This window comes from Sphaeroforma arctica (assembly GCF_001186125.1).
Source record: "Sphaeroforma arctica JP610 unplaced genomic scaffold supercont1.3, whole genome shotgun sequence".
Lineage (NCBI taxonomy): Eukaryota > Ichthyosporea > Ichthyophonida > Sphaeroforma > Sphaeroforma arctica.
In genome coordinates, this window is record NW_014040555.1 from 33,092 (window position 1) to 49,650 (window position 16,559).

The following is a 16,559-nucleotide window of genomic DNA, read 5'->3' on the forward strand; positions in this document are numbered from 1 at the left end:
TAAGCTAGTGCGATAATTTTCGTGTCCAACAGTAAGTTCTTGATGTCTCCACTGCTGGAGATTTGGCCGGAATTTTAGGTCGGAAATGGCCAGTAGGTCGGCCTTTTCTCAGGTCTCTTCTGCACGAAAATCTCTGACCCCGCAAAGCGACGATTGGGAAAAACTCTTCAGTTTCAAAGATAAAAATCCAAGGATGGTTGACTTTTATGAACAAAATTGGTGGTAGAAATGGCTACACGATAGGTGATGTCAAAATCCTGAGCTCTACACTGTTTTGTCATATAAATACTTCAATTTGTTAGCGGATTAGTTCGCTACTCTTTTAAATAAAAAAACATCGAGTTCTTTTAAAATAGTAATAGTGTAGATACCTTATCCACTCCACAATAACTTCATTCGTTGCATACTGATAGAGACTGGATCCTTTAAATCCAGAGGATAAAATGGCCAGAAACTAAAGTGTTCGCCAAACTTTTAAAATTGTCCGATCGTCCAATCAGGATTAACCCCTCAATGTAAATATGTGCTATTGTAAACCTGGTATTGTATTCGCGTTTTGATATTTCGATAGAACCATCTTGTACAGTATACGCTCAGCAGTACATATCTGATGTGTTCTATATACTGTCGGTCTTTCCGTATTAGTGAAAGGACAACTCTAGTATACAATTAGACCCATTAAGTCAATGCGAGCAGCGACTGACGCACTTCCCGTCAATTAATCTAAGACTTTGCATGGAGTTCCGTTTTAATATTTCCAAATTTATACAATTCCGTTCGTACTGTCACCTTGCTCAAAAGTTATGCCTAGAGGTTCAAAACTTACCACAACTGCTGCCCGATATCCTGGGAGTATGTGTCGTGTATATAGATAGCTCAAATATTCTATACCAGTAGAATGCATGCAGTAGAGTACACTAGTCACTCACTCTAGACCATAATTACAAAGCGAATTATCCATAGCACGCAATATTTATTGTCCTTATATTTGTGGCTGTTCATTTGTTATGGTAGCACGTATAATTTTGTGCTTTGTTATGATAGCACACATAATATAATTCGTCACTCATACTGTTTGTAATTGTTTCTTGTTCGTACACTTTACTACGGATCCAACATTCAGGACGATTTTGGTTCATTACAGACACATAGTAGCTCCGGCATTATTGCTTTTAGTAGTGATCTGCGCTCAGTTACACATTACTCCGGAGCAACGCGCAAAATATGATAGCACTCTATAGCACGTAGTGCCATATCACATTCCGGATTCGATTATGGAGTGGATGACATAATATCATGCACTTACTACTGCCACAGTTTGGGAATAATTGACTGATCGGCTACCGGATGCGTACGCGTCACTTTTATGCATAACTGTTTTTCATCAAGATATGATTACAAGCTTCACATGCCCAAGTTGCTTCACATACCGTCATGTCAACTGCAACGGACAACAGTTGTAAGAACACACCGCAAATTCGAACAAAGTTCCGTGGTTATCATGGGCCAAACTTGTCGCATACTACAGCATAATGTCACAGGCTGAAAACCGAATGAAGTTTTGGTGGAGGCCCAATTTAAAATCACAAAACAGAGTGTGGTAGAGAAAACTGTCAAAGAGTAGGGAACCAGTATAAGAGGGAATACATTCGTATAGAACATTGTTTTCGCTGAGGCGAAGCACGTAGACGCGAGGCTTGTACAGAATCAGATATTGTAACTGCAATAACGAAGAATGTTTCGATGCCTGGCGATGAAAGTGTTATAGAATGTTTTTTTATGGAAACAAACACCGCCTTTCCAATTTCCCATTACGCTAGATAAGATCCAACGTTATAAAGAGAAGAACAGTACAGCGTATGGGGAAGCTAAAGTAGTCACCTCCACTGCTACTACATTAAAAGGCGACAAAGTTATGACCGATGCGAACGAAAGGTGGACAATGATTCAACCAATAAATGGCAATCACAGTCTGGAACTAGGTTATAAAGAGAAGAACAGTACAGCGCATGGGGAAGCAAAAGTAGTCACCACCACTGCTACTACATCAAAAGGTGATAAAGTTATGACCGATGCGAACGAAAGGTGGACAATGATTTAAGCAACAAATGGCAATTACAGTCTGGTACTAAAGTCTGTCCATGTCAACGTTGCCGAGCGAAAATCAACGTTGAAGTTTGTTCACCCGCGTTTCAATTCATATCGAGTGCAGGCGTTACTCGATGAATATGGTTGTAGTTTTATGATTCCATATTAGATATCCGCAAAAACAGACCTGATCAGATTATCAGCATTCAGAAATACAGTTGTCCTGTTTTGATGCGGGAGGATCAACCAACATTTCGCAGTAAGTACTGTTCGATTTAATATTAAAAATAGCATTTTTATCAATACATTTCTCATTGTGATTCGTTTACTTCCTGGTGTCCAGTAGCTACTTGGTCTCGACCGGAGCGTTCCTGATGTTCAATGTGATACCAAGCAAGCACAATTCATACGGCTATATGATGGGGGGGAATTATTCAACAAGAAAAATACACTGCGAGTTTCTCGCCCTTCAGATGAGGAACATAATGGCACTGTAGTCAAACATATATTTCATAACCAGAAGTTTCTGTGGCTGGTCACACAATCCCTCGTATTCGGCTTCTGATATCAAGTTTCAAAAGTAAAAACAGATTACTATAATATTTATTTGTTCCCAAAAGCATCGCTTTAAGATATATCACTGCCTGTTTAGTGAAAGGTACTAATCGCAAAAGGTATATTTAAATCGGTAACCACTGACTAAATTTTACCAATGTGTATAACTATTCATTATTGGATATATTGAGGAACTCGACATTCCCCAGCTAGTTGAGGCAGTCACATCTACTGAAACGAAATAGATTTTTTCTCACCTCACTGGAAAGAGACATCACAAGAGAAGACATACATTTGTCACGCGAAGAGAATTTACCATTTGATTATAAACATGCTGCAAATTTATCAGATGCACAAAGGTTACTTATTGAATATCTGCTCATTAAGTAATACTTGTTCGATCATTCTGAGCACGATCACCGTTTCATGGATCAACCCCCAGTTTGGTTGCTGATAAACACCGAAGAAGCGATAAACGTAAAACAATATACACTTTCACGCACGCAAGAATATGCTCATGAAACTATTGTACGTGACATGATGGCAATAATATTATAGAATACTCGGATAACCCGCTCCAGAACTTGTATTGCCGAAACCTTAATAGCCAGGGACCTATAGGTTAGTCAAGGAACGTATAGGTTAGTCACAGATTTCCAAAAGGCAAACACGCACATAATATACCGTGACTAGCCAATAGTACACTCAGCTTTCCAAAAACTAAGTGGTTGTCAGTATTTCAGTACATGGGACGTGGAATCGGGATATTGGCAAATTTTAGTAGATAAGGAATCTCGTAGATTCCTAGCCTTCTCCACGCCTGTGACAAAAGTTTAGTATAGAGATATACCGTTGGGATTACGACCATCGGCTGTTATATTTTATAGTATGCACAAGCGGCAGTAGTTCTTTATGCTACCATATGTGGCAGAAAGGAGCCCGTGATAATTTGATGGATTTGACTACTGAAATATGATGCGAAGTGCGTTCGAAAGACTAAGAATAGCGTTATGACTAAGCACTAACACATTCAGAGTGTGTGTCCAACGCTCGCCCGTTTCATGTACAAGTCAACGCGTGCAAAGTTAGTGAAGGTTGTGTTGACACAATTACAACTGTACAAAGGTAACTTACAGGAATGCCTACCTGCACATCAGGCTTCATATTCGTTGGAAAGGTTTTGAGGAAATTGTAGGGAAGTTAATATTGTCGAACTGCTACGAGAAGCTCGGGGAGAGTGATGCAACGATGGAAGACATATGTTCACGACGATGGATACAGAATAAATCTACCATTGGGTGAAAACCAGATCCTGTGTGCCATTGTGTGGAATAAAGCTGGCCAACCCTCGTAGTGGTCATATGGGCTGAGTCAGTCTGAGATATTTGAACGTGGTACCGAGAAGGGTGAGGTTGTCATCCGCAATTATTTTTCGGAGCAAAGTTGGAGGCTGCCCAATCCTGGCTATCCATAGCGGGAAGTATCTTAAGTGGTACCAGAAGTCTCAAAGATTTGGTATGTACCGAAATCTGGAAATATTACTTCAGGAGAGTGATGGGTATGGGGAACATCAATCTATCGACCAGTACTGGATGGTGATATATTGGTACCCGCTGTCCATAGAGAAGGAAGCCCCCGAGACAGTCGTGGAGAGTCCATACGCCGTGGTAGTCATGCCGATTATGTAGTTGATGTAGTAAGTCCGGTCCAATTGAGGGTAGATTAGGGCCCTCCAGAATACGCCGTATTATGAAACTGATACAAGCAAAGTGGCTGGACGTAAAAGTCTTATCTCCGGGCACACAGGACAGTGGCATCCACCAGTGCGATAGTCAAGCAATTTGAACAGGAACGTCTTGATTGCTATCACGGCACAAAGACGGATTGGGATGTGTTCATGGCAATGGGTAAAGCTATCATGAGAGGGCTTGTCCGGGTCCGTGATGGGAAATTATCTCCTTATAAGTTGATAATAGTATTGGCGGCAAACTTTGCCTGCTATCTTCTTAAATGTGAGACGCTATGTGGTATTATGTCGGATCTCACAGAGCTTACGGAGTTCTTTGTGTTGAGGTGTGCACCCACCCCTTGATTCTAGATAAGCGTAAATACTGAACTGGGATTTGTCCGGAGGTCTGTTACATGTTCAAGCGGGTCTCGTAAGTGGGGCGAGTGGGTCTGTACTGTCGATAGAGTCAAGTTTTAGTCCCAGGAGGCAGCCACCAAAATACTCCGCAAATTGGCGTGCTGGAAGTAAAAAGGAGTCGTATGCGCTGGTATAGCAGTTTTGAAAATATAGTGCCTGTTATGATGGCTGCTGTTTGATTCTGTGCTGAGTTGTACCGCTCGTACAGCGTCTTCAACACTGCAAGGATGTTCAGACCATAGTTGGCCGTTGAAAGAATGGATGTCGTGAATATTTCCAACCGATTTCGCGGATGGTGCCAGCTGAATCCATAAAACCCATACGCCCGGAAGCACTCTATATATAGCCTGGAGTAATGCTCCACGAGGTGGTCCATGTGTTTTACATAGTCGATACCCGGTCTGCCCTGGGACAGTTGAGACCCTAAGTAGTTGGAAGGCTGTGAAAAGATGTCAGAGAGTTCCGCCGCCAAGGGCATGGGAGGGGAAAGTAGGCGTCTGTTGAGAGTGTTCGCATATGGGGAACCTACTAGCGTTGGCGGGATGAGATGTCCTTTGATACGGAGAGGCGGTGTCACATGCAGCATGCTCGACCACCTCTTTCGGGGCGTAAGAATACCATGTTTTAGACCGGATTGGCGACCCCAACCATCGATTGCGTTCAGGAGGGGTTGCAACCGAAAAGACTGCGGAGCCTGGATGCGTGTGTCATCTACAAAGAGGTAGAAGCGGAGTTATTCCGGCCGAAATTGCGCAAGTGTAATAGCCAGGGAGTCCATATAAATGGAAAGTTGTAGACCGACAATCGACTTTGGAGTGTGCCATTCGTTTTATGGAATAGAGGTGAAAGCTTCCCACGATACGTCACCCGTGTGGGAATATTCTCGAACGATGCACAAAGACAACTGATACAGTTCTCTAGCATTCCAGCGTGGCGCAACAGCATCCACATTTACGGGAAGGTCACTTTATCGTATGCTTCAGCGATGTCAATATACACATCATTCCAGGCATCCTCGGAATGTATCTCAGATTCCATCGCGACTAAGGCATGAGTATGACAGGAGTAGCGTGATTTAAATCCAATTTGAGTTGCATGAGTGGTTGATCGGGGGTGATTTGTTATCAGCTGTAGGAAGGACTTCTCAAAAGGTGCGTCGAAAATCTGCGTTAAGGTTATCGGTCGGAAATCGGCAGGGGATGCAATATTCACGTCTGCTTTCGTCGGATGGGCTGTTAAGAGATTGAAGTATAAAGCTTTAGGGAATGTACCAGCCAGTAAGAGAGTGGAGAATGCCTCATCCAAGATGCCAATAAATGTGCTGTCAGGGTCAGGGCGTCCCATAGTCGGGAATTCAGTTGATGATTCTACTGCGGCCTTAGGGAGAAGGATATGGATATCATCTGGACCAGTACCCTTGTTTGGATAGCGCAGTATTACCTTCAACACCATCTCCGAGTGAATAACTGCATTTGATGGAGGTGTTGGTACTGTGTCCGGCGTGATGACGTGTGGGTTAGTTGAGTTGAAGAGATCTTGGTAGTAACCCGTCAGTGCAGCGTCTGAAGCGGTGATCGACGTTGAGGTAGATGTCCTTGTATATCTGGATGTTGTGTTGGGCAACAGATCATGGGCGGAACGTGTGATTTGGCAGTCGTTGTTGTACCCACGGGTTGTCAGTGACATAATAGTAATCTTAAAAAATGGCAGGGTTCGCTGGGTAGCGCCAAATTTGATCTGGTGTACGATCCAATCCGTCTGACAGTCCATGTATTGTCAGGTATGACCGTAACAGATGTTGATGCTCCCGGATCTCAGCTTGAAATAACAGGGTGCGGGACTTGTCGTGTAAATGATGCAGTCGGTGGCGATACCGGTTGTGGCCGTGGGATGAAAGACACTGGTGCTGCAGTGGTGATTGAGACGGAGGCACTCGCCGAAGACGGAATCATGGTTCATTTGGGACCACCTGAAGACAGATTTAAAACCGTGATCCGCAAGAAAGTATGTTTGTAGAGAGGCTGGTTTTGTTGGCATGTGGTACGCGTGCTATGTACCGATAGATTCTCCCGTACGTAGGTATTGTAGGCGCCAGGCACTGAGAGTAGTGGCCTCTGCCGTCTTTTTGCGGGGTCCATTGATCGTGGATGTGTGACCATACTGTCTAGCTTTGAAATTGAAATCACCCAAACGACATCTGGTTGGAAGTTGCCAATCTCAGAAGGATTCATGTAGCGTTCAACTCCTGCATCTGTGAAAGAGTTGAGTGGGAGGTAGAATATAGTCATTCGAATACCAAAGCAGAAGAAGAAAACGAAACCTCGATGCTTGGAAAATATTACAATGCCACATTGCGAAGGATGTACGAGGTTGTGTCGTGCAGTGTGATGTAAGATATGATGCTTCGTGGAAAGACCTACATTATTTAAAAAAAGTCACATTGTGCCAGGTTTCAACCACATACATAACACCAACCTGATCCAAAATCGATATAACATTCAAACACTTATCTGGTTTCGTTGGAGTAATCATGCTGAGGCCTCATGGATTAAGAAGCGTCATCTTCTGCATATGTCCTAACGTTGTTCCCCTTCTGACAAGCTGACAACGGGTTCTGTTATATTGATTTTCATGTCGTCGTCTGTATCACGTGCTACCAGTTGATCTGCCTTCTCCAAGAGTCGGGAAACCGCTGATGGGGCAGTTGGGTTGCGTGCGGAGTCTTGGGTTGTGGGTTTGTCACGCTTTCATTGAAGTGTCCTCACAACAGGTTATGTATTGTTGATTTCCATGTCTTCATCTGCATCACGTGCTTCCAGTTGCGTGCGGAGTCCTGGGATGTGGGGTTGCCTCGCTTTCATTGAAATACCCTCTCAATACGCTCGGTTGTAGATTTGAGGATCTCGATATCTACTGATTTCGTCAAAGGGTTCAATGAGATCAAGGCTGTTGCCCATGTTCTCGGGTGCCAAGCCTGCATCTTATCGGGCCTCGCGCTTGGTTCGAAGATGATGTATAATTGCTGCTTTGGCTAAATCTGGGTGCTTATTGGAGCGTGGATCGATATGTTCATCATGGCGCCACTTCCAGGAATAATTCGTAATTCGTTTCAATTTGGCTTGGACCTCAAATACAGATTCGGATGATGCTGATTGCTCGGCCTAGACGGTTGCGTTTGAAAATTGGTTTTGATGGAAGATACCAGAGAAGATGGTGACGATTCAAAATTGGGTGGGAGCGTCACACTTCTTCGAAGGTATAGCTTGAGGGATGCTTGCCATTTGGAATCCTACTTCAAAGAAAAGCCAGACAGGAGGTGTATTCGTCATTTCGTCTACAGATTTTTCGGGCAGCTGGCGACCCGTCATTTGTGACATGAGTGCTCCAGAAACTATGGCTGTTACTTTTGGTACTGGAAGGGATGGTCATATTTTAGGGGACAGTTTTGTGGATTTAGCTACTTTGGAACGGTAGCTGGCAACTTCAATGTTACTTTTTGCTAATGGTGCGTAAGCGATTCGCCGGTGTAGTGATCACAGTGTCATCATTTGTTGGTTGTTGAATTTCAGTAAACCAGACAAAATAAACATAAATCAATACTGTAAATGAAACATACTTATATCTCCTCGATGGTCTAGTTGGTTAGGACGTGGTTCTCATAGTTCAAATTCGTTGCGGCGAATCGCAAATGCGTCATTCCGAGGTCGCAAGTTCAAGTCTTGCTCGGGGAACTTTTTTGCATTTCAGTACAGCTTGGTTGCTACTGATGTCGATTCTTTATAAAGGCGATATAATCAATTTTCCCCGACTCTTAAGGTTAAAATACAGCATAATATAGCGCTATACTAAGTCTTTGTTGTTAGCTTCGCAGGAATAATATACTTCGCTCATACGAAAGCAACAGCCACAGCATTCATGCAAATGCTCTAAGATTGGGGTTCATATCCCAGTGTAAAGTCTTCATAAATCACTTTAGTGGTGTCTTCGTACTTCATGCCCTGTGGTAAATAACACATGACGCTTGCATAGGTAACGTATTGAATTTAAAAAATTCCCCGAGCAAGACTTGAACTTGCGACCTCGGAATGACGCATTTGCGATTCGCCGTAACGAATTTGAACTATGAGAACCACGTCCTAACCAACTAGACCATCGAGGAGATGAAATTGTCTTTAAAACGTGATTGATATAACGTTATTAATAGATATGGTATTTACATATGTTCATTTCGTATTCCTTGTTTTACTGGTCTGTGGAGTGGGTCACGACGGCCTTACATAGGCTTTTAAATGTATTTTGCCGACCATCCTTACCAGATAATGAATAGATTCGTCGCTCTGACCAATTTATCTCATTGAAAGGTTTTATGGTCAACTATGAATGTGAACGAAGGAAGGTATTGTATAAATCTAGAAAGGGTTCAGTGTAATCGTTCTAGTACCGGGTAATCAATATCGTTTGTGCGGGATGACGGGCGAGAAATGACCAGATGATAAAACTTGGTGTACTCCCCTTAAAAGTACGAATATTGAATTAGGTATCCTGACACTGGGGATTCAACCGAAAGGGAGGCCTCAAGCTCCGTAACAGGTACCTGTCACTGGTGATGATAGAAATTATGATATTCTCTACCAATACGGTGTCCGTTGTAGATTGTGTATCCAACGATAATCCAGGTGCACTTTTGACTTGTTACATGTCTCGTCTGTGTTTATTTCTGTAAGGTGTGAAGACCCGATGCTTTAATCGACTGCCATGTACCCTTTTAATATTGTTGACAACCCCCAGCAGTAGTAAGTGCTTTACCACTGCAAAGTAGTTCGAGAATACATTCAAATAAACCCGACATAAAAACTATCCAATACAGGATGTTTAAATTCAAAAAGATATAATTTTACCTGCAGCCCTCGGTAGGAAGCTGAAGGCATAGCCTTCTGAATCATACAAGCCAAACATTGGTCTGGATTTTCTGGTCCGGAGTAAAAAATAATAAATTGATGACGCGAGTTTTATATAGCAAACACACAGTCAAAACATACTAACACACACAAAAACACCTCCAAATACTATGTATGCACAACCTTATTAACTGTACTAGTGTCGCTATCAGAGGCGTGCACAAGCCTCACCTCGACTTGTAGAGAATCCTTAGTCAGACATTATGGCAGCGACGATTAAATCGTGGGTATCTCGATCTATAGGGTTCAGTAGTACTCTCCCAATGCGTTCTACCATTTCGATTTTGGACGCCATTGTGAGCTCCAATTGACGACAATATCCACGGGCATCATCGATACTTAACCCCGGTACACTACCCAAACCCACCTTATGCAAATCAGCTAGTAGAATACCACGCTGTCTCAATTGCTCGACAGTACCGCCGAGGGGAGCACTAATACTACGCAAAATTTCTTTGCATTGACTGCCCGTACATTTCCCACTACTCTCAAATGTGAATGCTGTACCCTCTGAAGTCTTCAAAGAGGTAGGCTGCCCTTTCTTTTTGTTAGTCTTTACCATGCTGAGTGTTATGACTGTAGCTGCATGTCGTCTATTCAGAATCATAGACATATTCTTACAAGACACATTGTATATAGTATTAAGGAATGCATTCGAGATCGAAGCTGCTCGGTCCTGATTGGTAACAGGACAGACTACGCGTAAATATGTTAATTTCTTGCATGTGGAAATACGCGGGAGCATTATATCTTTCAGAGCCTTCAGCCCCGCACGACTTGAACAAGTAGATTGGTTAAACATCTCGATAAACTATTTGTTGTGAACAATTTGGTCCACCACGTCGACTATCAATCCCGTCATTTCTACAACTTGTGTGGTAGGCCATGTTAAACCTTTGCGATCCAATTTGTCAATCAGTTCAGCACGATACTCTACAAAAACCTTACAGTCTTCGTCTAAAACCTTGCCCAAGGTGACTACATTTGTACATAGTGCACACGAAACATTACAGTTCTCCTTCCATTTGAAGGCAGCATACCCTCCAACATATGATAGTACACTATTTGAAAGCGACTAAGACACAAGCTTGCTGCCATAGTGTAGAAGCGGTTTCCACTTGTACATAAGACGCTTTACAATAGCAACTTCAAGTGCGAGTGTCTTCTCTTTCAAGCCATCAAACATTGCCCTGTATAATTCGCGATTGTGACTACCGTCACTGTTATTGCATACTACATACATGGCTCTTATCATGAGTCTTCGTTGAGTAAATAAATATACTGGTATGTCTAAATGGCGATTGCCACCAGCCATCAATCGAGCAATAGAAACGTTCATTTCGATAGGGTCGTTATTACGCGACCAGCTAATACATAGTTAAACTTTTTCACAATAAGTAGATGATGTATACAGGCGGCTAGTGTACGCAAAGTGTGAGCAAGCGTAAAATAGGTCTCAAGGGTCAAACCTCCTTGTGGTACTTTCCTCCCCTTTGTCTTCTTCGGCTGAGCCGTAGCTGTCGAGGTGAGTTCAGTGTTAACATCTGTAGTGGCGGCTTGTTCATTTCCATGGCGATGTAGCACTCAGCTCATCATTTGAAATAAAATTTGTTGTCCTCGCTGAATATCTGAACATCGTGTATTCATTCCATCATAGCGTTATATTCTGCGATCTGTTATGGTTAGATTAGAGCATAATTAGTAACTCAATGAATACAAACACACAATCAAATGACTGATGTACAGGATATTATATATGGCTTTGACAACATGATAATACATACATCTACAGAGCTGTCGTCATCGTCGTCATCAATGTATATATACTTGGCTTGCCGCTGGATTGGAATGGTATTAGTTAGACCAGAATACCAATCATCCTGCAGCCACTTTGTGATGTCTGCGGCAATTCAATCGGATATCTTCCAAGTCGGTAAAAGATAGAGCTCACGCATCACGTTTCCTTTGTCCTTCACTAGTGCTAACAGTGAGAAATGGTTTAATCACATATTTGTTAATCATTTCCAAGAATAAGTATGTACCCTTTTCTGCGGCTCCAAATTCCTTTCTTAGTGCCGTACAAAGCTCATCCGAGAACAACAGTAAAGCCGGCGCAACCTGCTGTCTTTCTAGGTTGGTCGGCCAAACTGTTGTGCGATTGATACGAATTTCAGAGAACAAGGAGTCCTTGTACATAGTGTAGAGTGCCCTAACTGGCTTAAGGCTGCATATTCCTTTAGGAAGTACGTAGCCATCGGATAGTTTAAGCTCCGGATAGTCAATACGTGATTATTGCGCAGCATGTTATTTTTAATACACTTTACAATACGTATAAGGCAGAAAAATGCGAACATCTTCTCCCCGTTGAAGACTCTGGACACCGGTAATTTTTGAGGTAAAGCCAGCGGCTGTCCAGGTGGCACAGAAGTTTGATCCGGAAGGACGAAGAGTCTCAAGGCTTTTCTGTTCACAGTACAGCCATCAAATATGACTGGTACTGGCACATACGATGTGCTTTTACACTTATCCAGAGACTCAAGTAGATAGGTACACTAGTCATCCCTGCCACCGGTCGACTCATGAGATTCATAGACATTTTGCTATCTCCAATGGAAGATAATAAAATGTTTGAATATGGTTGGCCAGTGTACTCGGGTCATTATACGCCGGTCCATATAAAGAAGTCTTACTGGTGAATGTATGACTTGGGACGGATATTAACTTCATCAAGATGTAGGGCCATGATTGATTTCGCATTTGAAATGAAGTAAGCTCCTTCTTCTCGTCAAAAGCGATCTGTCTCACTTCCTGTTTGGTGCGCGTATCGGAAAGTCCGTACACATGTGCCTGTGAAATACATTCTAACACCGCTGCATGCGCTGATCCAACACCGGCCAAGATGCAGTCAGATGGCAAGGCATTGCTATTTTCAGACGAAAATATAGTACGCTCGCACGACAGGAATGTAAAGGAACTGTTAGCACGGATTTTCTTATATAGCCCTGGTGATTTTCTTTGCAGAAGCTGTGAACTTGCCAGTACGAAAGAATTCGGAGGATATCTTCGTTTGAACCTACATGCCTCTAATAGCTCTACTTGCTCAGCCATATGAAGATAGTATGCAGCTCTACTTTTAGCCTGTGATTCTGACAGAAAACTGGCACGGTCTGTTAAGATAGTGCAGACAGCCTCTGAAGTATGCACTGGATCACTGCAGTCCACTGCATCACTTGTAGTCTTCTCAATCGACTGAAATCGTTTGATAATTCCAGTATATGTTGATACTGGCTCCAACTTATTCTCTACAAAATTGATAGTCTGTGTGTACATCCCGTTATCTTCGCCACTACTGGTAGATTTGCAAGTGGATTGCGCGGGCGTATACATATATACATTTACTACACCACGTAATGCACTAAGCGTAAGCCGCACTTGCTGAATGGCAGACATATCCCCTTTCTCCATCAGCAATGCACGAGATGCAGTAATGCATGTTGCCTGAATGTTCAAAGTCCACTGCTTATTCAATCTGGGAAACTGTTTTTCCAGATATGCGAAGTCCGTATTAAGGTCATTTTCAAATTCTATCCTCTTACTTGTCTGAAATTACCGCTCGTTTCAAGGCACGGCCTGCTTTCTGATCTATAGATACTAGTTATTTTTATACTAAATCAGGGTTTGCTAGCTCAGGATCCAGACGGTATAACTCGTCCATAGAGACAATTAGACGTGCTTTAGATGTTTTCTCATACACTGGTGAATTTGTTGGGCCTAGACGTTTCATGTACAATGTAGGGCATGCAACAATTACTGGTCTGACTACTCCATTTTTGGAAGTTGCTAAAACCGATATATGGAAATGTACGCTACATACGCGTACGTCGCCATTCCAATACTGAGCCTCCACTTCATCAGCACTGCGGTTGTCTGCAGCCCTAAACTTCTGCGAACAAGCTTCAATGTACCACTCACGTTGCTTATTGTTTAAATCTACTTTCGTTTTGGTAATCAACCCCTTCTTGCCAGTGATTGTTTTTGGGTAATCCTTCAGCTTTGGAATACGGAAGAATCCAATCTTCTGGTCCGCCCCACTTGTCGCCATCGACGTACTCACAGTTTGCAACAGTTTAGGCCACCATACTTTCGAACTAGAGCGTCGCAGCAAAGTAGAACGTATCAGCTAAGAAATAAAACACACCTTTGCAAGACCATATTACAACTTTTAGCATGTTTTTCTACTGTTTTTTTTGGAATCCCAAAAAAATCTATTTATTCCTGCGTGTACCCTATAAAATCTAATTTAGCAGGCTATGCTAAAGGTCGGGGAATTTTAGACTGAGACTCTGTTTGTTTAGTTCCGCTCCAATCACTCACTACTTCGGTCTATTTATTTCAAGTGTCAACAACCTAGATTGTGTTGGTTTCGTTTAATCGCATACATTCTCCGAAACTATCCTCCAGTTATACCTTTCGTGGTAGTCGAAAACAATTATAAATCTAACTTAAGAAAATTAAAATCAAAATCAAAACGCCAAGCTGGTGCATTAATTCCACTGCGACTATAACATCATCACTTGGTACTTAGCTCGCCACCCCACTTGAGGCATAGACTGGCTCATATAGTTGGCTGACCAGGAGGACTCAACCTGTGTCCTATTTCACAGTATATTATCTTGCTCTGCGAATATTTGAAAATACACCAAGTCTCAAATTGTGCTTGAGTCCATGTCTTCTATATAATTCAACATTTGAGTGGAAATGCAGTACTTCAAGAAAAACCACCAAATGTTTACAATATTTCTGTACTCTAAAGTATACTATTGTGTTTTCAAATGTCTAAATTTAGATTGTTCTAATTATTGCAGATGTATCTTCTACGTTTTTGTATTCCACAGTTTTAGATTTACGTAAACATATGCATCTACTATGTCAGGAACAAGCTAACTTATACAATGTTGCTATCGGCAAGAGGATATGGAAGAAGCTCGAGGTGAGTCGCTTCAGGAGAGGTTTGAGACAGCAATGACGTTGAGAGAACCGGAGGATGATGTTTATGGCACGGGAGGGACCGAGCCAGTGTAGAGTACCAGGAAGATATCAGGTGCAGAATACAAGGTATAGACACTAAGGTAAATAACGTTGTGCTAACACCTGCGCAAATTTGACCTTCTCAAGCGAGTGCGTGGGATGGTTGGAACCCATGAAACTCGTCTTTCGAGACGTGGTGGAGCAACACACCTCGAGTGGAACACACAACCTTGGCTAGTACAGGTCCAACCGGGACATATGAACCCTTATCACAGGTACAGAGTAGGGAAGTGATTGCCAGCCACACTCAAGGCAGTACAGAACCAGCCACAACAGGCAGTGTGACATGGCCGTGCCGGAGTTTCTTGCCGAGTGTGAAGTACCCCACGACGGCGCCGGAGTAATGAAAAAACTGTTACGTAGTGAATGTGAGACCATTGACGCGGCTTTACACGTCCGCAATCGTATTGACAATATTATATGGGCCACCGGGAAGCAGAAGACGACAAAGACCCGCGATCGGTAGTGGACGAGGTAGTTCTAGAATCGCTTTAGGACGCACATGCCTTGTCTGAACAATAGCCGGCCAACCGTTAGTACCAGCAGGGGTTGAGACCACAAGAAACCATTCATGAGAGCCCAAAGGACAAGAACACGGTTGATAGAGTCGAGAGCTCACTCTGCTACACGATATGCGGCATAGCCCACTAAGAGCTATGTCGTGTCGGATAAATCGGAAGACCATGGGCCGAGCGTCCAGGTAAGTATATCCCAAACAGGAGGGCAAGCCCAAACAGGTAGTGGGTGCCAACATTCTTGCAGTACGTATTGGGCGAGCTCAAAATAATTGATACTGATACGAAAGGAGTTCAAAACACATCGAAAGTAGGTCTATAGACCATTTGTTCATTACATTATTTCCCATGCGTGCGCGACCAACACGGCTACAGAGCTTCATCCAAGGTAAGTTGGGGCGGAATTGTTTTTGGGGCGGAGATCGTAGACACGTGTACAATGTACATCACCCACCAGGAGGACAGCGCGTGGTTTACAACGAGGTCTAATGTGCCAGCCACCGGGAGCAAAGGTATTCTATGCTGCCCTTGGATTCGACCACATGTCGCGTCTGGCGGACGGCAGACCAATGTGTAGATATGAACACGCCTTTGAGGAGGTAAAAAGACTTGTGAAGTAATAAATCATACCCTCTGGGTGATCACGTCAGATTGTTGTTGAGGGGGACAGTCCTCTACTGGATGAAGAATTCACCCACCGATATATTCATTGAGACATTCGAGTGCACCCAACGCATAAAGGGCGTCATCAGACTATTGACTTGGCAGAGGTATCGTGTCATACTTGCAACAGATGGTTGTCCCGTGATACAATGCTATAACCGAGTGTATCTCGGCCTACAATGCCACGCGTTCATCTACTATGAGCATGGCACCTTACACACTCGCTATAAATGGGTGAATGTTCTCATGTCATGAGGATGCAAAGGTTGTAGAGATTCTTCGGAAAGCATGAATGGAAAACGAACACCAGGGAGCGACTAGTGCAGGATTGTGCTGTAAACCTTTCTTGTTTTGATATGCGTTCGACATTCGACAGATACTTACTTAGTTTTTCATTGTCAAAAGTACCACACAATTCCAGCTTGAGTCTGTGAACCCAACATGAGGCGTTGCACCTGTAAGATTCAGTCTAAAAAGGGCGATACTAATGCCTTAAAATAAAATAAACGACGTAGGAAAATTCTATATATCGTGTAAATATCGATA

General features: G+C 42.9%; 2 protein-coding genes and 2 non-coding genes across 4 annotated transcripts; 1 reads left to right on the forward strand and 3 right to left on the reverse strand.

Annotated features, from left to right (window-relative positions):
• The first annotated feature begins 8,412 nt into the window (after nt 1-8,412).
• Nucleotides 8,413-8,520, forward strand: SARC_30001. The gene has a single exon. It is a non-coding gene; the product is annotated as a tRNA-Met (tRNA).
• Nucleotides 8,521-8,840: 320 nt separating this feature from the next.
• SARC_30002 lies at nt 8,841-8,948 on the reverse strand. The gene has a single exon. It is a non-coding gene; the product is annotated as a tRNA-Met (tRNA).
• Nucleotides 8,949-9,937: 989 nt separating this feature from the next.
• Nucleotides 9,938-10,360, reverse strand: SARC_00126 (hypothetical protein; the record flags this gene model as incomplete). The annotated part of the gene is made up of 1 exon (XM_014306181.1): nt 9,938-10,360. One exon carries the CDS (start codon nt 10,358-10,360, stop codon nt 9,938-9,940), a length of 423 nt encoding a protein of 140 aa, XP_014161656.1.
• A 1,973-nt stretch (nt 10,361-12,333) lies between these two features.
• On the reverse strand, nt 12,334-13,849 carry SARC_00127 (hypothetical protein; the record flags this gene model as incomplete). The annotated part of the gene is made up of 2 exons (XM_014306182.1): nt 12,334-13,284; nt 13,622-13,849. The coding sequence occupies 2 exons, from the start codon at nt 13,847-13,849 to the stop codon at nt 12,334-12,336; spliced, it is 1,179 nt and encodes a 392-aa protein (XP_014161657.1).
• Nucleotides 13,850-16,559: the final 2,710 nt, after the last annotated feature.